This window comes from Oncorhynchus clarkii, chromosome 28 (assembly GCF_045791955.1).
Source record: "Oncorhynchus clarkii lewisi isolate Uvic-CL-2024 chromosome 28, UVic_Ocla_1.0, whole genome shotgun sequence".
Lineage (NCBI taxonomy): Eukaryota > Metazoa > Chordata > Actinopteri > Salmoniformes > Salmonidae > Oncorhynchus > Oncorhynchus clarkii.
This window is the reverse complement of record NC_092174.1, coordinates 18,417,300-18,444,041: the sequence shown is the minus strand read 5'-3', so window position 1 is coordinate 18,444,041 and position 26,742 is coordinate 18,417,300. Positions and strand designations below refer to the sequence as shown.

General features: G+C 42.8%; 1 protein-coding gene across 6 annotated transcripts; it reads left to right on the top strand.

Moving 5' to 3' along the window:
- The first annotated feature begins 1,492 nt into the window (after positions 1 to 1,492).
- LOC139386484 (zinc finger MYND domain-containing protein 11-like) lies at positions 1,493 to 25,467 on the top strand. 6 transcript variants are annotated; one of them, XM_071132047.1, is made up of 17 exons: positions 1,493 to 1,672; positions 6,436 to 6,571; positions 10,494 to 10,653; positions 11,804 to 11,827; positions 15,738 to 15,761; positions 16,115 to 16,276; positions 19,165 to 19,242; positions 19,541 to 19,633; positions 20,249 to 20,336; positions 20,767 to 20,822; positions 20,960 to 21,037; positions 21,262 to 21,380; positions 22,155 to 22,419; positions 22,741 to 22,845; positions 23,211 to 23,486; positions 24,275 to 24,460; positions 24,907 to 25,467. In XM_071132047.1, the coding sequence occupies exons 2-17, from the start codon at positions 6,441 to 6,443 to the stop codon at positions 25,027 to 25,029; spliced, it is 1,968 nt and encodes a 655-aa protein (XP_070988148.1). In that variant the 5' UTR covers positions 1,493 to 1,672; positions 6,436 to 6,440; the 3' UTR covers positions 25,030 to 25,467. The 6 variants fall into 6 exon arrangements, with proteins under 6 accessions (XP_070988148.1, XP_070988147.1, XP_070988152.1 ...); XM_071132046.1 differs by having other exon boundaries at positions 1,503 to 1,672; positions 22,738 to 22,845; XM_071132049.1 differs by lacking the exon at positions 11,804 to 11,827 and having other exon boundaries at positions 1,504 to 1,672.
- The last annotated feature ends 1,275 nt before the right edge of the window (positions 25,468 to 26,742 follow it).

Below are 26,742 nucleotides of genomic sequence, written 5' to 3'. Positions count from 1 at the left end.
CTTATACACTGTTTTAGATCATATATTATGATCACTATATCCGATGGATGTGGATACTGCTTTAGAGAAGATTTCTGCAGCCGTATTAAAGATTTGTTCAATACAAGTGGATTATTTAGTTTCTGTTCTGTTTGTAAATAACTGGTAGTTTGACTGATAACCTCAACCAGCTGGTTGCAGGCACTGGTTACAGTTTGAATCTTTTTCTTGAGGGGACAGTGGACACCCAGTCAATATTCAGGTCACCCTGAAAATATACATGTACATTTTCTCTTGATATCACATACATGATCAAGCATTTAACCCTAACTCGAGTGGAGCAGTGGTCTAAGGCACTTGATCTCAGTGCTAGAGGCATCACTACAGACACCCAAGCTGTATCACAACCGGCCGTGATTGGGAATCCCATAGGGTGGCGCATAATTGGCCCAGCGTCGTCCGGGTTTGGTTGGTGTAGGCCATCATTGTAAATAAGAATTTGTTCTTAATTAACTGACATGCCTAGTTAAATAAAGGTTAAATTAATATATATACATTTATATATATATATATATATAAACCAGATACTGACTGTTAGCATTTGGTGATCCATATCAACTTCTCACAATAAGCTTTAGGTGAGGCAGGTGAACCTGTAGCCATATCACTTCAACAGCATTTGACATGAGATCCTCTCTAAACTTTACAGGAATATAACTCTGAATATAAACAGCAATACCTCTTCGATTGGCATTCTTGTCACTTCTGTAGATATTATAACCATATATATGGTATAATTTTAATTACGGAAGATTGAATAACTGTGCTTGGAATGATTTGTACTTATAGTCTGTGCATGACAGTGCACCCGAATAAGTTTCCCTACCAGAAAACACGCGATACCGGAAAGTGTTGCATATTCCGCGCATGATTTTAATGAGGAGGACACTGAAGAGTGGATGACTCAATGGCTTGACCGCGTTTTGCAAGTGTCGGCTCACTTGACCCCAATTCACAACCACATCAGATTTTTGGTGGACTGATTCGGGAACGCGCACCTGTCACGCCCACATATACAGACACTGACAGCAGCTGCAAGCGCTCAGTACCCTAATTTAGGATCTTCTATATTGAGGGGTGTTTGCCTAATATATGTATATATATATATAACATTTGACGAATATATATATATATATATACTCACGTTAAATGGTATGTATTATATCCGGATATGTAGAAACCATTGAGAAGTATTGATTGTAGTGAAATAATGTTAATCGCTTAAATCCCTGTTCAGATGCATTTTAGATTATTCAAGTGTAATGGGCAGCTTTTACAGATGTTGATTTTTTTTTACAACATTTGGCCAAAAGCCTTCTCAATATATATGTTTTATTGTTACATACATGCACTCTCAAAAGTTGCCTCACAAAAATAATAAAGACAGAAGTGTGTCAAGCATAGACTGTAAAAATCGTGTCAAATCACAATTCCACCACTAGAGTTCTCCTGTGTAAAAACCTGTCCTGCTATGTTGGCGCTGTTTACCTCCCCAATCCTGTGCTGTGGCCAGCTGGACATAAACCATAATTCAGACAGTCTAAACTATCCCGGAAATACAAATGTAAGGTATTTTACATTGAATCCTTCACGGAGTTATACAGACACATATATTAGTAATACTGTAGTAAAGGTAAGTTTGACATTTATTTCATGAAACATGTATTACTTCAATGAAAACATTACGGCTAGTTAGCTATTTTATGAACATGGCGCCTTCGGAAAAAAAAAAAGCTCTTCCATGCACGTTTTGGTAGCTACTGTAGTTTCTTTACTACTGTCAAAAAACGATATTGTATTTGATTTGCCCAACTACGCGGCTATTAATCATGTTTGACAGCTAACGTTTGCTAGTACAGAACTGCTTTGCCGATTCGGCTAGCTAATGCGTTGGTTAGCTCGCTGGCTAGTTACCTTAGCTTAATTTACTATGTTTTGTCGAACCATGTTTAGGTTGATAGCTTTAGTAGTTTACATCAAGCCATGCATATTGAAGTATTTGACCTAGGTAGCTAACTAACGTTTTGACAAGCTGTATTTGGCCCACGCCATGGAGATTATCCTATCCAAACGTTAGCTAGCTTCCTGTTAGTACCAACTAGCTACCTAATATTAAGCTGACAGGAGCCAGCTAACTGACTGGGAGCTCCCAGTTTGCTCTTGTGGCCTTGGCTGCTTTTGTTGAAATATCCACGGACTGTGTTGAATACTTAATCCAGAAATCAGACAATTTGGATGGTCTAGGGAAGAAGGCACAATTACCTGCTCTCCCACTAACCATGTGTCAATAGTTGGCCAGATAAAATTAAAACAGTGACGACAAGGCGTATGAATGTGTCCAATTAGCTTGTTAGCTGGCCAATCTAGCTAGCTAACGCTTTAGCTAGGTAACAAAATGTTTGCTTGCTCTTCAACATTATGCAATTTGAATGTAAAAGTTATTCGTTTTTTCCCCATTTAGTTAAATGGTTAGCTGTAATAATAGTCGATGTGATAAGTGATTGCAATGAATTTAGCCAACTAATTAGCTAGGTACTACACATAGCAGGCCTATCTTACACCCAACAACTGTTTTATGCACATGTGCCGTTCATCATGATGATGGTGTGAAAAGTTGCCTGGTATGGTTAGCCGAACCCATATTCCGGTCCAGCGAATGAGATGACAGCGGTCCATGTAGCTATCTTGTTTTTATATTTTCAAAATAGTATTTCTTGACTTAGTTTTAACTATTCCTTCAGCTTTAGCACAGCCGCAGAATTTCTTCAGGATTTATGTCTCCCATAGCTACTATTATTCATGGTGATTTTGACCGGCTGTTTGACCGGTTGCCCGTACCAAGAATATAGATGGCCTATATACAACAGTGGTTAATTTCAGATGGTATATTTTATGTCATCCTCCTCTGTTGTGCACTGGTTGTGTTGGAAGAGTGAAAACAGAGGAGCAGCTGGACCTTGAGGAAAACAACAAATGTTGCATACATTTGATCAACTTTATTCATCCAGATGCCAATAACTAGACTTATCTCATATATGATTAAAAGCTCTGTCTTTTTTGTGCTCCTGGACACCTTGTATAATAGAATGGGGGAGTGTAGTTCCTCCACCTCTGTTGTATTGGAGTCATGTAGTGTCAGTCGCCCTGAGACAGAGGTGTGTAGCAGCTGTGATCTGTATTTAACTAGGCAAGTCAGTTAAGAACAAATTCTTATTTACAATGATGGCCTAGGAACAGTGGGTTAACTGCCTTGTTCAGGGGCAGAAAGACAGATTTTTACCTTGTCCGCTTGGGGATTCGATCTTGCAACCTTTCAGTTACTGGCCCAACGCTCGGCTACCTGCCGTCCCCTGCTGTTACTTTCCTGTGCAAGGTGCCAGTGGATGTGGAGTTGAGCACAGAGCAGTGCTATGACACAGTTGGCACTCATTAATGCCTACTCTGATTGGCATAGCATGGGATATTGCTCACTGTCACCTCTACTCCTCTCAGCAATTCTTCACCGTCTCTTACAGCTCAGCAGGCTGCATGTCAGGCAGTGGAAGATACATGATTTAGAGTCTTTCAACCCTCAGGTTATTTTTACTGTCTTGCTAAGGCCATACACATGTAATGAAATGTTTAACAGTTGGTCCTCATCACTTTTCTCAAAAATAAAAAGTGAAAAAATACACCATTAAAATTAAAATGTTGTCCTCAAGCTTCCTGTAAAGAGAGAGACACAACTTCCTGTCAGATTATAGCTGAACCATGCCTCTTTTAGTCTCCCCAAGATGTTAATATCTCTTGATTAGGTCGTTAGGTGTTGAACTAAGGTTGCTAACAAGAATCTCTACTCTTGAATTGTTTTATTTATATTTGCTTGCTTACCTTACCTGTTAATATTTTATAAAATGTATATGGCCTAAGTGTTTGTTGCTCTATATATCAGAGTAAACTCAATAGGCTTCACATACAAGATACCATGGTATTGTAAGGACTGGATGTGAGCTGCCTAAATCTGTGAAATGTGGCTCACATTTCAGTATCACATGTTTTGTATTCTGACTATGCCCAATTGAAGTACCTGATGTGTAGGCTATTTCCTCCTGTGTCTGACCCAATGAGTTGGTAAAATCCCAGGATGTTTGTAGGTAGGCTACTATAGGCTTATGTATTTAGTAAAGTGTTGTGAATGGTTAGTAAACCATGCTCATAATTTGGCCTTTGGTCTTTAAATGTTAGAGTTGAACAAAAGTATTTATGGATTTGCATTCTGTGTGTGAAGTCTGGACCAAAAAGGTACATAATGGCGCAGCGAGTGGCGCAGCTGTCTAAGGCACTGCATCTCAGTGCAAGAGGCGTACCTGCAGTCCCTGGTTTGAATCCAGGCTGCATCACATCCGTCCGGTCAATGTAAATAAGAATTTGTTCTTAACTTACTTGCCTAGTTAAATTAAGGTTACATATGGTGAGGTTGTAATATCAGCTTTATGGTTACCACAGCCACAAATCTAAATTGGATGGCCTATATCTTTTTGGTCTTAATATATGGTTAGGCATACAGTTAGCACTATGGTTAGGGTTAAGATGAGGGTTAGGTTTAAAATGAGATTTCAAGAAGATACATTTTTGAAATAGGTGTGGTTTAGCCATAATTAAGACTTTGTGGCTGTGGTAACTAGTGACGACACCCATTTTCTAAAGTGACATTTTACGTTTCATGGAAGCTTATTAAGAAGTGAAATGCGTGAAATTGGATTTGAATCTCTGTTTCATAGAAATTCTCTGAAAGCTATAGTAAGCTGTGTCATAAGAGGAGGCGATGCTCATCGCATAGATACAACCGAGTCCTTTGTGACATGGTGGGAAGCCAATTACCTGGACCTGAATGTACTGAAGACCAATGAGCTAGTGGTAGATTTTAGGAAAAATAAAGATGTTTTTAATCCCGTTTTTATTAATGGTGAAGAGATTGGTACTGGGGACTCTTACAAGTACTTGGGTGTAATAGTATATGTACTTGGGTGTAAAACAAACTGAACTGGAAGGAGGACTCCCACACTGTCTACAAAAAATACCAATTCAGACAATACTTTTTAAGGAAGCTTAGCGAGATCTTTTAATGTCTGTGACAAAATGCTTTGCATGTTCTACAGCAGTGGCATGGTGAGTGTAGTGAGCTTTGCCATTGTGTGCTTGAAAGGAGGACTTAAAAAAAGCTTGACAAAATTACCAAGAAAGCAAGTGCTACGTATGGCTGCAGCCGGGAATCGATGCAGGACCTCTTCATAAAAATGCTGCATGCAAAAACACACATGATCTTTGGCAATGACACACACCTACTCCACAGCACTTTAATGCAACACAAGAGCAGCTTTAGTAGCAGGTCCATCCTGCCTAGAAGTTCCACAGAGAGGTTTAGACAGTTATTTTTACCCACATCCATTAAGCTTTTTAACAAATGTCATTGATTAACTGTTTTAGGATGTCTTCCTGTTGTTTTTTCTTGTTTCTCCCTCTAAATTACGATAGGAAAACAGCACTTGAATCAGACTATTTTACGGATACTAAGTTGCAGGTCCCTTCATGTGTCTTAATCTTAAATTATTGATGAAGCATGCTGTGATAAAACAATTTCCCAAATTGGGATTAATAATACTCTGCTCTTTAGTTGAAAGAAGGCGAACTGCTACTGTTCCTTTTATTTTCTCTGGAGTAATATTGTATTTCCTCGGATTTGATTTGTTCTATGGCAGTGTCGGGAAGTTGCACAACTTTCATTGTGTCTTTGTAATAACAGTTTTTTTTTCAGGATGATGCTTTTCTTCTCTCACTGAATAGCCTATATGTAGGCCATTTCTACTACAGGTCCCTAAATGCTGATTCCTGTTACATTGCAGTTTAAGGAAATTACATATATATAAAAAGGCCAATAGAATTAGGCTAGGCCATAGGACGCATATAGGAAGCCACCTGTGACACGTGCATGATCATTGGAGCTGTGTTGTGTCATCATGGACAATGGACATCTATTAGGCCAGTCAAAGCACATGTCTGAGGTCAGGACCTTCTGAAATGAGAATAGGCAGTTTTTGTTGTCTTGATTGGGTTGACCAATCCTTGTCCTGAAGGGCTTTGGAACCTGCAAATTCTTGTTGTTTCTTATCCTGGATGAATCCTTTATCCTGGCAGTTTTAGCTAGGAAGATGGCTGGAGGTAGCCTGATGGAATCATCCTGATCACTGCGTTCACCATTCTGTTGATGTGAAATAGAATGGTGAACGTAGCAATCAGGATTGTTCCACCAGGCTAGGCTGAAGGTGTAGTCTGCCCCTGCTCTCTATTGATGGTGCTCCTTGATGAGATTCCGCAGTGTAGCCTAATGTTTTGAAACCTTTCTCCCATCCCTTGCAGGTGTCATGAATAAAGAGATCATGTCGCGTGTGGTGAAAAAGAGGCAGGCGGACCCTAAAGTGGTTCAGTACGTGTGGGCCGCCATTGAGGTCATACGCAACCAGAAACAAATTGCCAACATGGACAGGATCTCAAAGTAAGTGCTGCAGTCATACTAGTTCTGTTCCAATACGTATGGAAAATGGAGACATCACAAACGCCAAAAGAGTAGGCCTAAGCATTTGTGGAGACACCTTGCTGTTTTGGAGCCAGAACGACGAGGTGTCTCTAGTTGTTTACAATTGTGATACACCTTCCATGCATAGCCTATTCACGTTGAATACGTATTGAGTTTGGTGGATGATGGATGGTCTTACCCACCCCACTCTCAGGGTCATACTTGATCAATAGCTGCAATTATGATGGTTTCATGGTTCAATACTTGACATGGAATTTATTTAGCTTATTGACATTTAGACTACAGGGCTTGACATTCAGATACATTTGCCAGTGGCACACCGATCACAGGAATGCAAGCTATGCATGCAGAATTTGAATCATGGGTGATTTCATGTTTCATTTGCAGTCTGGGTAGCCTATAGCCAACCATACAATCTGATATTTAAACCGATTATTTGGAAAACAAAATTAAAACCATCCCCTCAATGATGACATAGCTTTAACATATGAAACTGTTTATTCAGACCCCTTCCCTTTTTGTTACGTTACAGCCTTATTTTAAAATGGATTAATAAAACATTTTCCACATCAATCAACACACAATACCCCATAAAGACAAAGCGAAAACAGGTTTTTAGAAATGTTTGCAAATGTATTATAAAAAAACAGATACTTTATTTACATAAGTATTCAGACCCTTTGCTATGAGACTCGAAATTGAGCTCGGGTGCATGCTGTTTTCATTTATCATCCTTGAGATGCTTCTACAGTCCACCTGTGGTAGATTCAATTGATGATTTGGAAAGGCACACACCTGTCTATTTAAGGTCCCACAGTTGACAGTGCATGTCTGAGCAAAAACCAAGCAAGGAGGTGAAAGAATTGTCCGTAGAGTTCAGAGAAAGGATTGTGTCGAGGCACAGATCTAGGGAAGGGTACCAAACAAATTCTGCAGCATTGAGGGTTTCCAAGAACACCGTGGTCTCCATCATTCTTAAATGGAATACGTTTGGAACCACCAAGACTCTTCCTAGAGCTGGCCGCCTGGCCAAACTCAGCAATCGGTGAAGAAGGGCCTTGGTCAGGGAAATGAGTCAGTGGCCAGACGGAAGTCACACCTCAGTAAAAGGCACATGACAGCTCACTTGGAGTTTGCCAAAAGTTACCTAAAGGACTCTCAGACCTTGATAAACAAGCTTCTCTGGTCTGATGAAACCAAGATTGAACTTTTTGTCTTGAATGCCAAGGAAACCTGGCACCATCCCTACGGTGAAGCATGGTTGTGGCAGCATCATGCTGTGGGAATGTTTTTCAGCGACAGGGACTGGGACACTAGTCAGGATCGAGGCAAAGATGAACGGAGCAAAGTACAGAGAGATCCTTGATGCGAACTCATGACCTCAGACTGGGGTGAAGATTCACCTTCCAACGAGACAACAACCCTAAGCACACAGCCAAGGCAACGCAGCTGTGGCTTCGGGACATGTCTCTGAATGTCCTTGAGCGGCCCAGCCACAGCCCGGACTGGAACCTGATCGAACATCTGAAGAGACCTGAAAATAGCTGTGCAGTAATGCTCAACCTGACAGAACTTGAGAGGATCTGCAGAGAAGAGTGGGAGAATCTCCCCAAATATAGATGTGCCAAGCTTGTAGCGACATAGCCAAGAAGACTTTGTAAATTCTTATGTAAATGTGATATTTCAGTTAAAAAAATATATACATTTGCAAACATTTCTAAAAAACATGTTTTTGATTTGTCATTATAAAGTATTGTGTGTAAATTGATGAGGAAAATGAACAATTGAATCCATTTTAGAATAAGGCTGTAATGTAACAAAGTGGAAAAAGTCTGAATACTTTCCGAATGCACTGTGGATCAGACTCTAAATATGATCTTGTTGCTAGTTTAATGTCCTAAAAAAGTCCCACCGCCACTAGCCTAATAAAATCATGTGATTTTTACTGTGTTTATAAATACAGTGCAATTGTGTGAATTTGACAATGAATATAAATAAGCCTATCGTTTATGCACTCAAATGGCCGTGACACGTGACATGGCCGAAGTTCAACTCTGTGGGTCTGACTCGAGTATCCAGGCCGTACTGAGGTGGGAGTCACATGAGACGGAGCGGGAAGGCTTTGGCATTCTTGCCACCGCTTGGGAACCGAATGCTGGTTGATAACAAGTGTGAAGTGTCAGACGTTGGGAAGATTGTGATTAATTACAAATAGACATGTTTTGGAATTTGAAAATGTAATGGCCTTAGCGGGCCATATGAAAGCTAGATATACTGGCCCGGTGAGCTTGGCAGATGTTGCCAGGCCATCGGGCAGCTCTGAATTCTGAACCCTGAGACCATAAATTAATTCAACCAACCTATATTGTAGAATCAGACGTTGATGAATATATAATTAGATTTAGACCCTAACACGGAATCCAAACCGTCTGTGCGCGTGCACCATTGTGCATAAATGTATTTTGTCCCCCCACACTAAAAGTGATCACGACACGCAGGTTAAAATATCAAAACAAACTCTGAACCAATTATATTAATTTGGGGACAGGTCGAAAAGCATGAAACATTTATGGAAATTTAGCTAGCTAGCTTGAACTTGCTAGCTAATTTGTCCTATTTAGCTAGCTTGCTGTTGCTAGCTAATTTGACCTGGGATATAAACATTGAGTTATTTTACCTGAAATGCACAAGGTCCTCTACTCCGCCAATAAATCCATACATAAAATGGTCAACCGAATCGTTTCTAGTCATCTCTCCTCCTTCCAGGCCTTTTCTTCTTTTGACTTTATATTGCGACTGGCAACTTTCATAAATTAGGTGCATTACCGCCACCGACCTATTTTGTCTTTCAGTCACCCACGTGGGTATAACCAATGAGGAGATGGCACGTGGGTACCTGCTTCTATAAACCAATGAGGAGATGGGAGAGGCAGGACTTGCAGCGTGATCTGCGTCAGAAATAGAACTGACTTCTATTTTAGCCCTTGGCAACGCAGACGCTCGTTGGCGCGTGCAAGCAGTGTGGGTAATTGAATAACATGTATGTCAAAATGTATTTTGCGACGCGAGCCGGTGTAGTCAGCCTGTAAGAGTTAGGTGCTATCAAAGTTTATTAGACATGATCGTTATGTGATATTCTTACAGTCTAGTCTAAATTCATTCACGGCGAAATCCATGGCTGATCAGTCATTTTTTTTCATGTTAATGGGAGTAGGAATATGGCTAAATGAAATCCTCAGGCAGAGAGCCCTGGGAGTTGGCCACTGTCATAATGAATGCCACAGAGTGGCTGTTGTCATGGAGATAAAGCGATAAAATTCAATGGCAGGCACTGTTGAACTGTCTTAATGTCTTTAAAACTAGACATTTTGTATTTGAATGTATGAGGTGGTGACAGTGGGAGTCCATGAAAATACAGTTTAATATGAGAACAAAGGCATACGGGAATGAGAGTGAGGAAATTGTGTTATTATCTCTTTACATTAGGACCTAGATGTGAAAAGGTTCCATCTCTGTGCAGAACACGAATGATTGTCTGACCAAAATGCACAGTCATTGGTGGTAGTATATGTCTAACTATTCTATGTGATTTGAGCATGTACTGGGCTTCACTGTGATGATGCGTTTCTAATGCAGGTCGCAATATTTTTCTGGGGGATAGGCCAGGCCCTACTTCAAGATTTTAAATTGGCAACGCAATACCTTCCTTGGCAATGCAGTGGGCACTCTTGTCTATAGCTGCTTCTGTTCTGTTCTCGCACATTTCCCTTGTGAATTGCATATTTGGCTGGAGGTGTATGCATTTCCCTTTGGTTGAGTTGAGATGTTAGAGAACGCAGGCAGGCCGAGACAGTGATGTTGGTGTGCTGTGTCTGTGCAGGTACCTGAGCCGTGTGTTTGGCATGCACCCAAAGGAGACAGCCAGGCAGCTGAGTTTGGCAGTGAAGGATGGCCTGGTCGTAGAGACTCTCACTGTGGGCTGTAAGGGCTCCAAGGCTGGCATCGAACAGGAGGGCTACTGGCTGCCTGGAGACGAGCAGGTAAGAGAGGGATTTGACCCTGTAGTGATAATATAAAACCCCGTATGACAGGGGTGTATTTCCTGATTAACACCTCTATTGTTCAGAGGAAACCTTCATGAAATGTTTACGTCTTTTTTATTTGTATGGAGTGTCTTGTGTGTGTGTGTATATCTGCTATGCTAGACAACTAACATGCAAACCTCACCGGCCACGTTGCAAAATAAATGTGCACATACATGTTATTCAATCAATTCACCCCCACCGCTCATGTGAACGAGTGTCTGCGTAGCTAAGCGCTAAAATACAACTTGGTTATATTTTAGACACTCCACAAGTCCTAATCTTATTGGATATCAGAAAGATACAAGCCCACATGGATGCTTGAAAGACAAATGAGTAGAGATGAATGAAAGATAATTAACTAAAAACAAACTCGTTTTCCCTTTTTATCTGTGGATTAATTGTCTGAGTAGAGAAACATATGAATTTGTATTCTACAAAAATCCAGCAACAATGAATACATACATTTCAGGTAAAACCCCATGCTCATCTCCCAGGACAAATTAGCTAGCAATAGCAAGCTAGCTTAATGTCCATGAATGTTTTATGTGTTTCGACATGCCCCCAAATTGATATCGTTGGTTCACAGTTGGCTTTGATATTTTAACTTGCGTGTCTTGATCGCGTCTTGTGTGGATGGCGCGTGGCCAGTGTAGTCAGCATGTTAGTTATATATCAGTCATTCAGAGGTTCTATGAACTATAGCACTGAATTCAGCATTGACTATAATGACCTGGTGATTGAAGTCATGCTGATCTTTTTCAAATGTTTACTGTATGTGAAGCTGACTTGTTAGTCATAGGTATACACACATTCCTTTTGTACTGTAGCTCTGCTATACACCAAACAATCTGAACCCACACAGTTCAGTCAACACTAGCACTGCTCTTAGGCTGTGTTTATACAGGCTGCCCAATTCTTGTATTTCTTTCCGTGCCAATTGATCTTTTCACCAATCACGTCAGATCTTTCACATCAGGTCAAAATACCAATTAGTGAAAAAAATATCAGAGTTGGGCTGCTTGTGTTAACGCAGCCAAAGAGAGCTCAATTGACCGTAGCAGCAGGACTTTAAACATTGCTTTCTGGGTCACTTGCAATCACACAGGAGCCCAATGCCGACGGAAGCAAGGTAAGGGTGCATCATTGTTTTTTTTATTTTGGTTTGATTTGTTCTGCTTTTATCTCTATAATTTATTTTACTAACATCATCTCGCGAACAAATCACTTCGGCCACTTGCAGCGCAATCTTGGATTTTATGGAATCTTTTTACAGCGCAGCATACTCTATAATAGAATATGAAGATAATAGACTCATGGAATTAGTTTAACTGTTTTTAAAAATCTTTTCATTTGTAATGATTAGACCATTTTATGTCACACTCAGTAGTTTTAACACCAGAGAAGATGCTGATATTCCATGTGAAAATCTTCCAGAAAGCCCATTGTAGCGCTGTCTCTCGGTGGCCCAATTTCTTGTGGAATGGATCAAAGTGACTTCCTTTAAATATTTGCTTGCTACTTATCTACACATGTAACGTTGCTTTAAAAATAGCTACATGAAAAAATCGAATTCATTGCCAGGGTTAAATAAAGTGAAAGCTGTATATTCTCCATGGCTTTGTTTGACACATACAGTACTTCAAATACATCTACAGATAAATACATCTCTGAAAAATAGTTTGGGAATTATAGTAGTACATTTCAAAGCAATGTCTTTTGAGTGACATAACAAGCAATGCCAACATAGTCGCAGGTTTATAGCAAGCATATATGATGAGTACGTGAGTAGTAGATGTAGTTTTGCAGTAGTAGTAGTAGTAGTAGTAGTAACTCCTCAGGGAGGGATGTGTAGCTACGTTCCTCTGTGTGTTACTATTATGATCTCTGTGTTTCCGGCATGCGTTTGGTTTGATGAACAGGGGGGTGTGGTGGTGTGTGATGTCATCTAGTTGTCTATACTATGCCTGCGTCCCAAATGGCACCCACATAACACGTATGGAATTATGTAGTAACCAAAAAAGTGTTAAACAAACCAAAATATATTTGACATACTTCAAAGTAGCCACCCTTTGCCTTGATGACAGCATTTCACACTCTTGGCATTCTCTCAACCAGCTTCACCTGGAATGTTTTTCCAACAGAGTTCCCACATATGCTGAGCCCTTGTTGGCTGCTTTTCCTTCACTCTGTGGTCCAACTCATCCCAACCCATCTCAATTGGGTTAAGGTCGGGTGATTGTGGAGGCCAGGTCATCTGATGCAACACTCCATCACTCTCCTTCTAGGTCAAATAGCCCTTACACAGCCTGGAGGTATGTTAGGTCATTGTCCTGTTGAAAAACAAATGATAGTCCCACTAAGCGCAAACCAGATGGGATGGCGTGTCGCTGCAGAATGCTGTGGAAGCCATGCTGGTTAAGTGTGCCTTGAATTCTAAATAAATCAACGACAGTGACAAAGCACCATCACACCACCTCCTCCATGCTTCACGGTGGGAATCACACATGCAGAGATAATCCGTTCACCTACTCTGTGTCTCAGAAATCTCAAATTTGGACTCATAAGACCAAAGGACAGATTTCCACCAGTCTAATGTCCATTGCTTGTGTTTCTTGGCACAAGCAAGTCTCTTCATATTATTGGTGTCCTTTAGTAGGGGTTTCTTTGCAGCAATTCAACCATGAAGGCCTGATTCATGAAGTCTTCTCTGAATAGTTGATGTTGAGATGTGTCTGTTACTTGAACTCTGTAAAGCATTTATTTGGGCTGCAATTTCTGAGGCTGGTAACTCCAATGAACTTATCCTCTGCAGCAGAGGTAACTCAGGGTCTTCCTTTCCTGTGCCGGTCCTCATGAGAGCCAGTTTCATCATAGCGCCTGATGGTTTTTGTGACTGCACTTGAAGAAACTGAAAGTTCTTGAAATTTTCCAGATTTATTGACCTTCATATCTTACAGTAATGATGGACTGTCATTTCTCTTTGCTTATTTGAGCTGTTCTTGCCATAATATGGACCCACCCCTACCTTGTCACAGCACAACTGATAGGCTCAAACGCGTTTAAGAAAGAAAGAAATTCCACAAATTAACTTCTAACAAGACACACCTGTTAATTGAAATGCATTCCAGGTGAGTACCTCATGAAGCTGGTTGAGAGAATGCCAAGAGTGGGCAAAGCTGTCATCAAGTCAAAGCGTGGCTACTTTGAAGAATATAAAATATATTTAGATTTGTTTAACACTTTTTTGGTTACTACAGGATTTCATATGTGTTATTTCATAGTTTTGATGTCTTCACTAGTATTCTACAGTGTAGAAAATAGTAATAATGAAAAGTCCTTGAGTAGGTGTGTCCAAACTTTTGACTTGTACTGTATGTTACCTCTCCCTTATATTATAGTAGATGGTCAACAGCCTTTTTTTTCTTACATGGGGATGTTGGATGTCCTTCACTTGATCTCTGAAATAACCATCACCACACTGGAAAATCATGCCATTGTGATGGTGATATTTAACACTCCAGGTGAGGTAGAAAGCTTCATCGGACACAGACAGTCCTTCCCCAGAGGCCTCACCCTTTTTTTAAGTCACAACAACCGTTTCATTCAGAATACAATAGGGCAGGGACACAGAGTGGACAGTGAAGTACCTTTCTACACTTGACTGTACAGTATGACTGGGCCAGGCGCAGAGAGGGAGATCTGTTGAAACAGAGCTGAACACTACCAACAGACTAGGTCTCGCCTGGAAAGAAATGTCTAAAACAGCCCTGGGCCCAGTTTCCCGATAGCAATGTTACTTAGGCTTATGAGTATTTTAACGATGCATCTTTTCTACAATGGCCGAAGATGTAACATGCGTTTCCCAAAACCACGCAGAGAGAACTGAGTGCGTCTTTGGAGAATGTGTCGATAGCAATAGGATCGAAAGAAAGCGAGCGCTGCTTTCGGATCAGCTTTCTCCATTAAAATCTTTGCTTTACATTATAATTTGTTCACAATACTGATGACTGATCAGCTCCTAGAGAGATGGGCTATTACCACCTACAGATCTGAGATTTAACGATGCTCCTACGATGGTTCTAACAATGAACTTAGCCTTTGAAGATGCTTTTGGGAAACCAGGCCCAGGACAGGAAGAGATGGAGGAACTTGTGGAGGGCTCTCATAGCCCACTAGGCTGGGAGTGGCACTGTTTACCGACTGTCAGTCTGTCCTCTTTCCTTTATCCTTTTGACTTTTTATGGCTGTGTTTTAGTTCGTGCTCCTCCTCTCTGCTCACCTGTGATGGAGTGCTCTCCAGCTCACTAGGTTTAAACAGAGCATGTGCAACTGAGCAGAGCCTAGATGGCGTTGGATCTGGCGTTAATCTGAAGGAACGGGTTTTCTGGCTTCCTACATCTGAAAGAAATGGTTTTGTGAGGAGGTGTAGACTAGTTTTTGACATGTTGCAATATAACACAGTCCTTGTTGACTTCCACTCCAGACTGTGTGGAGGAGGAGTGTGACTACCATGGTTGTTGGTTTGAATCCCAGGCAGGCAGGTAGTTTCTAGCTCTGTGCCCCTTAATGGCTAAAATCATAAAGGCTAAATCAAATCATAAAGGCTAAATCATAAAGGTTTGAGCAGCAGGTTCAGGTTGGCAGGAATTTGCCCCACCCTTCCCTAGCTTCCATCAGCCTTTCATGCATGCACAACCACATCTGGATTTTATATTAACTTTGTCTCCATCCCAAATGGCAGCCTATGCCCTTCATAGTGCACTACTTTTGACCAGGGCATTATATAGGGAATAGGGTGCCATTTGGGACATACACTTCCTCTAGCCTTCTAGTAAGCCAATGTTTCAGCGATGGTCACACATTAGTCTTAGGCCTTCCTTCCAATGAGGTTTATCCAAAGATTGTGCTTTGAATCATTGGCTTGCACAGGTGTTATGGTACACAATCCACTGTGCACACACACACACACACACACACACACACACACACACCGTTTATTTGTTAGTTAATTAATCAATGATGGGGGTGTTTAATTGCAGACGGAGAAGGAGCCGCCAGAGGAGGTCAGTCAGAATTCACTAACTAACTAAACATTCAATAACTGTTGTGATGTTTGTATAGGCTACCTGTAAAAACTTGGGATTTCATGTTTTATTTAACTTGTATTTATTCAGGAAGTCCCATTGAGGTCAGAAGACCACTTTTCAAAGGAGACATGGATATATAACATATATTTTTTGTAGATAATAGAACTGAAAAGTTCCATTGATGTGCCTTTGTCAAGCTCCAGCACAGGTGTGTGTTGTGGAGCAGCTGGTGTGGTGGGGCCAAGAGTGGCCCCCTGGCTGGGGGTGTAGTCTAGCCGTCAGGTCGGTGCGGAGGGGGGGCACCGACCACTGTGCTCCGTCTGTTTCAGGAATGGGAGGCGGAGAGCCACGACTGGTACTGCTTCGAGTGCCACCTGCCCGGAGACGTGCTTGTGTGCGACAACTGCTTCCGTGTCTATCACCTAAAATGCCTGTCTGATGAGTACAAGCCCCGGGACAGTGGATCCCACTGGCAGTGTGTGGTGTGCAGGGTAGGTACTCCTATAGGCGGCAGGTAGCCTAGCGGTTAGAGCGTTGGGCCAGTAACCTAAAGGCTGCTGGTTCGAATTATGGTTGCAAAGGGTCGGAAACTTAACGGTAAATTTTCTGAATTTTCCTGGAAATTCATCAAAAAAGTTAGCTTATAACAGTGAACCTTTTTTTGTGGGATACAAATAAGGCAATTCTAGGTCTTGTGGCATATTTTGGTTAAACTATCTCCAATTCAATGGAATTGCAACCGTCTGCATGCACCACTCTTCCGTCACATGTGCAGTGCACTCTTCCGTCACATGTACAGCTGATTCTCAAGATCTTGCACACTAATGAGATGCTATTGAGCCCACACTACCTCACTGTCTGAGCCAAGGACTGCATGCTTTCTGGTAAGTTTTGCTTAAAATATTGGGTGGGGTGAATGCATTTTATATGACATGCATGCCTTTTTGTTAACTAGTAAATAGTAGCCTAAAGCAAAGTGTGTTTAAATCATCTATAACTTTCTGCAAGTTAGTTTTTGCTACTATGTGGGTTTTAGCTTGCTTGAGCCTGCTAACGGAGGAGTGTTAATTCACCTGTTTCCATACATGTTTCATTTTAAAACATTTATCTTACAAAAGAGTTGTTTAATCCAACTGCTTAACTATCTGTACATGGAATTGTATAGTTTTTTTTACTCATTTACTTCTAATCTGTACAGGAAAATGCCACAGGCACTATCTGATGTGTGGAGACATTTCACTGCAGCTAATGTAGAAGGAAAAACTGTGTACATTTGCAAATACTGTGAAGAATGGAACAAAGATGCAGAATCATCTGGCCAAGTGCATAAAATTCCCTCAGCGCTCACAACAACCAACCTCTGACAAAAGTCCCTCTATTTCTATTTGAGGTTAAAATGCTGAACCAGACACCTTATCGATAGCAACGGCTCATGGTCCTCCTGGAATCAGAAGTTTTCTTTTGACTCAATAGAGGAACGGAGTCAGAGAAATGCTGATGAATGTCTTGCTCGAGCTTAGTGTGCAACTGGTTCACCTCTGATGCTCACAGGCAATGTGTATTGAAAGAGATTTCTGAATGTTCTTCGCCCAGCATACACCCCTCCAACCAGACATGCTTTATCTACTAATTTGCTGGATGCAGAGTTCAACAGAGTTCAAGTGAAGGTCAAGGAAATCATAAAGAAAGCAGACTGTATTGCAATCATCTCTGATGGGTGGTTGAAAGTTCGTTGGCAATGAAAAATTAACTACATCATCTCCAACCCTCAACCAGTATTCTACAAGAGCACAGCAGACACAAGGGACAACAGACACACTGGTCTCTACAATGCAGATGAGCTGAAGGCAGTCATCAATGACCTTGGACCACAGAAGGTATTTGCACTGGCGACAATGCTGCGAACATGAAGGCTGCTTGATCTAAAGATGAGGAGTCCTACCCTCACAGCACACCCATTGGCTGTGCTGCTAATGCATTGACTCTGCTCCTCATGGACATCATGACACTTAAAACAATGGATACACTCTACAAGAGAGCCAAGGAAATGGTTAGGTACGTGAAGGGTCATCAAATTATAGCAGCAATCTACCTCACCAAGCAAAGTGAGAGGAATAAGAGCACCACCACATTGAATCTGCCCAGCAACACCCATTGGGGTGGTGTTGTCATCATGTTTGACAGTCTCCTGGAGGAGCCTCTCCAAGAAATGGCCATTTCACAGTCTGCCGATATGGACAGCCCCATCAAGAGGATCCTCCTAAATTATGTATTTTGGAAGAGAGTGGTAAGCAGCCTGACACTCCTGAAACCAATAGCCATTGAGGGAGATAATGCCATCCTGTCTGATGTTCAGACTCTTCTTGCAGATGTAAGGGAAGCAATCCGTACTGCCCTGCCCACTTCACTGTTGCGCCAAGCAGAGGAAACTGCAGTTCTGAAATACATCAAAATGCGCAAAGACTTCTGCCTGAAGCCCATACACGCCGCAGCGTACATGTTGGACCCCAAGTTTGCTGGCAAGACCATCCTGTCTGTCCAGAGATCAACAAGGCCTATGGTGTCATCACAACCGTGTCTCACCACCTTGTCCTGGATGAGGACAAGAGTTCTTGGGAGTCTGTACACTTCCAAGCAAGGGCTTTGGGATGGAGATGCAATATGGAAGTCGTGCCAACATATCTCATCAGCCACCTGGTGGAAGGGACTTTGTGGATCTGAGGCTCCTTCCCCCGTTGCCTCCATCATCCTCCAAATCTCACCAACATCAGCCGCCTCAGAGCGCAACTGGTCCTTGTTTGGGAACACACACCAAAGCACGCAACAGGCTGACCAGTACAAGGGTTGAAAAGTTGGTGGCCAACTAAATTGTTTGTTTTTTTTTCTATTGGAAGGATTGAATCATTTGCAATTATGTCTACTTATAAGGTGAAAGGTTTGTTTGTCTCCATATGCTATGGTAAATATATCCAATGCAAAAAACATCTACATTTAAATGGTATTAATATTAATTTGCATATATTTCCACTAATTCCCATATATTCCTGTTAATTCCCACGGAAAGTTTCCACCTGAATATTCCCCAAAATGTGCAACCCTAGTTCGAATACCTGAGCCGACAAGGGGAAAAATCTGTCTGTGCTCTTGAGCAAAGCACTTAACCCTAGTTTGCTCCAGTGGTGCCGTTCTACTATGGCTGAACCTGTAAAACAACACATTTCACTGCACCTATCCGGTGTATGTGACAATATAACATATTATATACTCAGTTAGCTCTCATCAGTTCCAATTTACTGCTAGCTACACGTGGTTTGAATAGAGAGCTGGATGGGTTACAGAGTCATTCTCTCTCTCTTTCTCTCTCTCTCTCTCTCTCTAGGGTAGTAAAAAGAAGAACCTGAACAAGCAGGAGATGTGCAGATACCTGCGTTTTATCATTCAGCGCATGAAAGAGAGGGTGAGTGTTGCAGTTAGTTTTATGTTCAGGGTAGGGATGCAGGACCAGTCTGTGGCACTGATTGCATCCCAAATGGCGCCCTATTCCCTATATAGTGCACTACTTTTGACCAGCCCTCCTATAGGGCTCCGAGGGTGCCATTTGGAACGCTACACTGTATTGAATCAGAGCTCTGCCATGTTTTACTCCGCTTTAAATCAAGGCCAGTAAAATGTCCCACCACAATGGCTAGGGTTTATCCCAGCTCCCCTCCTCCTTTTCGCCCATAAATCATATTATTTCTCTCCTGGCACTGTAGGCCGTGGACCTGAACAAGAAAGGCAAAGACACTCAACACCCGATGTACAGAAGGCTCATCCACACCACGCTGGACGTCACCAACATTCAGGAGGTAACTCCCCGCAATACACTGCTGAACACAGGATTTCACTTTTTTTTCTGTCCCAAATGGCACCCTATTTCTTATGTATAGGGAATAGGGTGCTATTTGGGACTTAGTCCATGTTGTTTGGTGAGGGTCTGTGTAAGGGCACGTCAGATGTAGCCCCAGTATAAAGCTGTGATTGTGTAGCTGAGGCTTTCAGATTGCCTCTCGTCACAGCGAGGGCGTCAGTGAGGTCTCCTCTGCACCGTGATCACTGGTAGTTCCCGCCAGCCAAGTCCTGCCTGCCAAATTGGCTGGGAAACAGCACAGCGCTCCCCGCCACTGTCTCAGGGTAGTATTCATTAGTGCACACTGTATCAAAACGTTCAGCTTAGTCCCTCCCTGTTCCATTCGGTTTTCTTCTGTTTGGTGCTGAGTGAATAGGCCTCTGGATAGGCTAGAAAACAGCACAGTGCCTCCCTGGCTTGGGTCTCGGTCTCTGGGTCTGTGGTGCACTGCCCTCCTCTGGTCTCTTATGGTACTGCAACTGCACCACACAACCCCTCTCTGCTGCCCTACCTAGTGTGAATGAATAGTCCTCTTTGTGTTCTCTCTGTCTCTGTATCGCTGTCTGTGTTGCAGAACCTAACCGAGGGGAAATACAAGAGCTTCGACGAGTTCAAGGCAGATGCTCAGCTGATCGTGCACAACACCGCCATCTTGTTTGGAGGTGGGGGGGTGTGTGTGTCGTTCACAACCATGCTGTTATTATGGGTTGCGTCCTAAATGGCATCCTATTCCCTTTATACTGCACTACGTTTGACCAAGGACCATAGAGCTCTGGTCTACAGTCGTGCACTATATAGGGAATAAGGTTCCATGTGGGAAACATCTGTGAAGAGCAAGTTTTGCTGTCAGATTTCCTTCCTACTATTATTAATTGCAGCTTAGAAAATAAGACTGTATAGTTGTGGCAGATATGTAATTTGAAGGAAGCACGAAGTCTGAACTGTTATTGATTGTCTACCAAAAAATGAGGAGGATCATGTCTCTCTATGTAGTTACAATGCATTTGCGGTGGCATGTTCAATGGAACAAAATCCTTACAATGTACTTCAATGTTATTTTCCCAACGTTAACGAAACCTGTTTTTGTTGCAGTTCATAGTGACCAAGCTGAAATAGCACGGTTGCTCTACAGTGACACATGCCATGAGGTAAACAGTTTCCCCCCCTTTTCTTTTCTGAACTAAATGTGACAGATTTGTATTGTAGTATTCTAGGTGGTTGTGAGTGGCAGGGCAGCTGTTCTGTGTCTCTTCATCATTCGCTCCACGTCTCGCTCTCTCTCCAGCTGAACGAGTTGATGCTGTGTAAGAACTGCTTCTTCCTGTCCAACGCTCGGCCTGACAACTGGTTCTGCTACCCCTGTGTGAGTATCAAGCGGTCTTGCCTTCAATGCTCCTTCAATGTTGATTGTTGAAATGATCAAGATATCAACTCAATGTAATATTGGCCGTAATGTTAGGGCTATGTCTGAAACATTATTGCCCCAATATAATTGCCATAAGGGGACAAAAGTTGAATGAATTGTATGTGTGTATTATCTGGTGTCGTTTGCCCTGTGCTGATCTGGGGTTGTGCTTGTTGTTGCAGACTCCTAATCATGAGGTTGTGTGGGCTAAGATGAAGGGCTTTGGCTACTGGCCAGCCAAGGTCCTGCAGAGAGAGGACAATCAGGTGGACGTCCGCTTCTTTGGCCACCAGCACCAGAGGTTAGCCATCACACTGATACAGAGGCTGCGTCCCAAGTGGCACTGTATTCCCTATGTAGCTCACTACTTTCAACCAAAATGTTCATCAAAAGGAGTGCACTAAGGTGCTAGAACTCATCTCCCAGTGATGGCTGACCAGAGGTCAGCCATCACACTCGTGCTGATAGACAGGGCATAGTTATCGTGCCGCTACTTATGCAACAGCCTTATCACTAGGACATGAGTCTCTGGATCTGAGGGCCAGCTGTATTGACACGCAAAGCGGCGGATATATCATAGTGGATCATTTTAAACTTTCGAACACCCAGAATTTCTTGTCTGTACTCTATCATTTCTAGGCTGACGGCTCAAACGGAATTCTTCCGCTCCTCTGTCGTTCGCTACACACTTCAGTCTGATACTGTCGTCGCTGAAGTCGTTGTGTGGTGACGAGGGGTGTTGTACCAAACAGAGTATCAAAGCTAGTGACGAATTTCCAAACCTCCACTTTACCCACGTGTGTTCTGGCTCTGGCCCAACTCATTGGTTTCTGTACCAATCAGACGGCCCTGAATGTGTTCACATTCGGTGAAGGGTCGGGAGGTACTCAGATCCAGACTCTGCGGAGAAGAAACTAATGTCCGTGGGCATGATGTAGCGTTTGGCCAGAGCAAGGCATCTTGCTATCCATGCAATATCATTTCCCCTGGCTATGGAGCTTTGAGAGATTCCCTGGCTGCTCTGACGGTTGTCCCTCCACCTCTCCCTCTTCTTCCCCCTCCTCCTTGTCCCCAGAGCGTGGATCCCTGCAGACAACATCCAGGACATCAAGGTGTCGGTGCAGCAGCTGCAGGTGAAGCGCAGCGCGAGCTGGAAGAAGGCCTGTGATGAGCTAGAGCTGTCCCAATGCTTTCAGAGGGAGGGCCGCTTCTGGAAAACCAAGGCGGTGGAGAGGCTGGAGGACAGGAGAGGAGACGGAGAAGAGAGGCTGACAGAGAGGCCGGAGGAGGCAGAGTACTCAATCTCCTCCACCAGCAACAACAACGATCAGGTCAAACATGTACGTATGCATGCACTAGCCTCACACACACACACACTCTCTCACACACATAGGTATTTTTTATTTGCATGTTGAAAATAAGCTCACTAAAAGCTGCTCTGGTGTGGTTTTAGTAGCTAATTTAATATTACAGGTCCTGTAATAAATTAGGAGGAATTTCAATGATTTGAGAATGTGAGGGTCAACACAAACACCATCTGTATTGTTATGGCTCAGGCTTGAATGGTTGCCGTGGTAACGGAAATGCTTATCCAACAGAGGTGTTAAACATCTCTGATACTGCGCTACTGTAATCCAATATGTTGTGTTTCTCCTCAGCAGAAAGCAGACAGACAGGCAGACCGAGACCATCAGCCAGACAGGCAGGAGCCTAAAGCAAAGAAGAGCCGTCGCAGTCAAGCTCCTGAGCCCAAAGAGGAAGCCACTGTAAGTATCCCAACACTACTGTTGTACTGTCACCTTAGCCAGTGTGTTACCATGGTATGTGTCTGTGTGTTTCATTTGAAGTGTTTTAGGGCTTGATTTAATCTGTGTCGCATATAGGGCGCTTGACATTTAAAGGTAATTTCCGATTTGAGCTGCCATACGCAGCGTTTACCGTGAGTGCAGTTTCCGCATTGACTTTAAAGTTCAATCGCACTAAACTTCGGCGATATGGATTGAATCAAGTACTTAGTGTTTGTGTGTGAGGGGTGGGGGTTGTGTGTGTGTAGGGAGATGTATGTGTGTGTCTGTCTGTTTGCTTGTTTCTCTCTCCATCTCTAACGCCATCTCTGACCTCTCTCCCCCAGGACCCGGAGCCTGAGATGGAGGCTGTGAGCAGCAGCCAGGAGATCCCCGTGACGACGCCCCACCAGCCAGAGAAGCTGTCTGTCTCCACGCAGACCAAGAAGGCCTCAGCCACCTCGCCACGCAGCCTACACCGCAGCACCCAGACCACCTCTGATGGAGCCTGCCAGAACATGTGCCACGAGAAGTACACCAAGATCTTCAACGATGTCAAGGACATGATGAAGGCCGACAACAAGAGGGAGACGGAGCGCATGGTTCGAGAGGCCCTGGAGAAGGTGAGGGACTGGGGGATTGAGACAGGGGGTTCGAGAGGCCCTGGAGAAGGTGAGGGACTGGGGGATTGAGACTGAGGGGGTTTGAGAGGCCCTGGAGAAGGTGAGGGACTGGGGGATTGAGACTGAGGGGGTTTGAGAGGCCCTGGAGAAGGTGAGGGACTGGGGGATTGAGACAGGGGGTTCGAGAGGCCCTGGAGAAGGTGAGGGACTGGGGGATTGAGACTGAGGGGGTTCGAGAGGCCCTGGAGAAGTTGAGGGACTGGGGGATTGAGACTGAGGGGGTTCGAGAGGCCCTGGAGAAGTTGAGGGACTGGGGGATTGAGACTGACAGGGTGCGAGAGGTCCTGGGGGATTGAGGCTGAGGGTATCCGATGGGCCCTGGAGAAGGTGAGGGACTGGGGGATTGAGACTGACAGGGTGCGAGAGGTCCTGGGGGATTGAGACACTGAGGGTATCCGAGGGGCCCTGGAGAAGGTGAGGGACTGGGGGATTGAGACTGAGGGGGTCCGAGAGGCCCTGGAGAAGGTGAGGGACTGGGGGATTGAGACTGAGGGGGTCCGAGAGGCCCTGGAGAAGGTGAGGGACTGGGGGATTGAGACTGAGGGGGTCCGAGAGGCCCTGGAGAAGGTGAGGGACTGGGGGATTGAGACTGAGTAGGACGTAGAACAGTAGGACACTGAGAAAAGCTTTTATTGAATTATTCTTAAAGAAAAGGAAACACGCTAACACACATGAGTATACCACAGGTATCAAAGTTGAGGCTCATTTTCTGTGGTGTGTGTCTCCAGCTGCGTTCTGAGATGGAGGACGAGAAGAGGCAGGCGGTGAGCAAGGCAGTGTCGGGGGGCCAGGCTGAGATGGAGAGAAAGTGTAAGACGGTGAAGGAGAAGTGTAAGGAGGAGCTGGTGGAGGAGGTGAAGAAGATGGTGGCCCAGCACAAGCAGCTCATCTCCACCACCAAGAAGAAGCAGTGGGTGAGTGAGAGTCTTCTCTTTCCCTCGTTCTCTACCACACACAGCTCAGTCTGTTGAGACCTGAGGGGCTAAATCCCCAAAAATATTTGGACATGCACAGTTCATTCATTGTGTTTTTTTAATGGATTTGTCCCACACCCCACTACCTACAGAGGTAGCTAAGCACATCTTTGACCTTTTGGGATTTTTAACTCCATAACCAAAAGGCCAATACATAATTAGAGCAGTACTAGACATAGTCAATATAATGTATCAATTGAATATGACAATGACTTAACAGCAAATTAGTTATTTGTTAAAGTGGTATTCACAAATTACATCATAGTAATGTACGAAAAAATTCAAGCCTAAAGAGGAGCCATGTCAGTTCTGACTGTGTGTGTCCTCCAGTGTTATAACTGTGAGGAGGAAGCCATGTCAGTTCTGACTGTGTGTTTATCCTCCAGTGTTATAACTGTGAGGAGGAAGCCATGTACCACTGCTGCTGGAACACCTCCTACTGCTCCATCAAGTGTCAACAGGAGCACTGGCACGCCGACCACAAACGCACCTGCCGCAGGAAGAGATGAACAACCCCCCCCATTGGCTCTCCCCCGATGTAACTTACCCAACCACGCCCCTACCTGACTTCCTGAACACTTTTTGGACCGAATATATGCGGGAAAAAATAGCTATTTTCATTTTATTTCAGTACTTTATTTAATATACCCAGTGTATCGATTTTAAAAATATATATATTATCAAGAGCATGGCTCGAATGATTGTTTTTTTATTTTATTTTTATGAAGTGCTAATTTGACCTATGTTGCAGAATGTGTTATTTAAGTGTCTAGTAACAGATGAACATTAACTGAAAACATTTTATTACCTGCATTTTTTCCACTTTTCTTACTGTTCATGTTTAACAATGAATATTACAGTCGATCTTATACCGTAAGTACTATGGCAGCGTTGGATAAGCTCTGCTTTCATACAGAAAATATTTTTTAAAATGCTGAAAATCATGAGAAACAAAATGTAATTGTGAAAAAAGGAAATGATCCATAAAATGTTTTGCATGATTTTATCATGAACATATTTTGGTAAATAGCACCTTTTTATTGTTTTTATCCATTTTCAAGTCTCTTAAACATCGTTGGGAACAGGGTTATGAAGTCGGCTATAAAGATGCTGACAAATCTTCCCTTTGTTATTATGCACATTTTGAATATACTGTAATTTTTATGAATTAAAGAAAAAGTTATACATTTCTTGGGAATATATAGCAATCTTTACTGAGCTGGATCTTAGAGAGGTTCCTTCATAATTTGACCGTTTGCACATTTAATTTCATGACCCAAATGCTTTGTAATATTGCCAAAAATGACATTTGTTAAACCTTATCTTAAGAGAAGGTGCGTGCTGTTTTTCCCCCTCTTGTTTATGATTGGCACCAGTGCCATGGTTATTGTGATGTTCACTGTAAGTACGGTTTTAGAATGCTCAGTGACTAGTTAGACATTCACTGCTTATGATGTTGGTGGTCAGTGCCTGTTTTTTAAAAAACTATCCTCATATTCTGAGTGAAGAGATGTGCATGTTGATAGTTCCACATTTTTATTACTCGAAAAATAACAGAAGCTTGCAAAGTATCTCGGTTTCCCCATAGACAATGAATACGGATGGACCAATATAAAATATGCAAATATCAACGGTGATCAGGCTTAACTTTTAGTACTTTTTTTTTTCTTACTGGAGTCTGAATGGTGTGCAATGTTATTATCCTTTGCTTAACTTGTCTTGGATCATTTATTAAAGGGTAATGTAATTGCCAATTTTATTTAGAACAGAAGTACTAACCAAGAGGCTACTTGGGAAGTCAGCCATTATTGTAAGTCCATGTGACTGTTTCCTTAGTTATGAAGAGCTGACTGAACAGAGGAAAGGTTATCCCCTGCATTCATTTTGCCTACTTTTGGACACCCGGTTTTCAATGATGGCAACTCTCTCTCTTCCGTTAGCTCCGACAAAGTGTATCACTTTTCAGAGCTAACACAATTATTTGTATTCGTTAGAACACGATGACAAATAATGGCGTAGACGATTTCTTTTAAATCTCTTTTTCTCTTACCCTAACCCATAGTCTGTTTTGTTGTTTTTCAATCAGATAAGCAGTGTAATGTTTTAGAAGTAATGAACAAACTGCCTGATTTGCCACATGTAATAATGTTCTGTTTAATCCTGATACACTTCCTCAGGAGACTGAACAGAATCATGCATGCCCTGCACGAATGCCACAATCT

What these genes read in the sequence shown, in the direction of transcription:
- LOC139386484 (XM_071132046.1), top strand. Translation starts at nt 6,441, where the DNA reads ATGAATAAAGAGATCATGTCGCGTGTGGTGAAAAAGAGGCAGGCGGAC. An exon ending in TTCAGCGCATGAAAGAGAGG is followed by an intron (nt 19,243 to 19,540) that starts GTGAGTGTTGCA and finishes CTGGCACTGTAG; the next exon opens with GCCGTGGACCTGAACAAGAA. An exon ending in ACTGGTTCTGCTACCCCTGT is followed by an intron (nt 21,038 to 21,261) that starts GTGAGTATCAAG and finishes TTGTTGTTGCAG; the next exon opens with ACTCCTAATCATGAGGTTGT.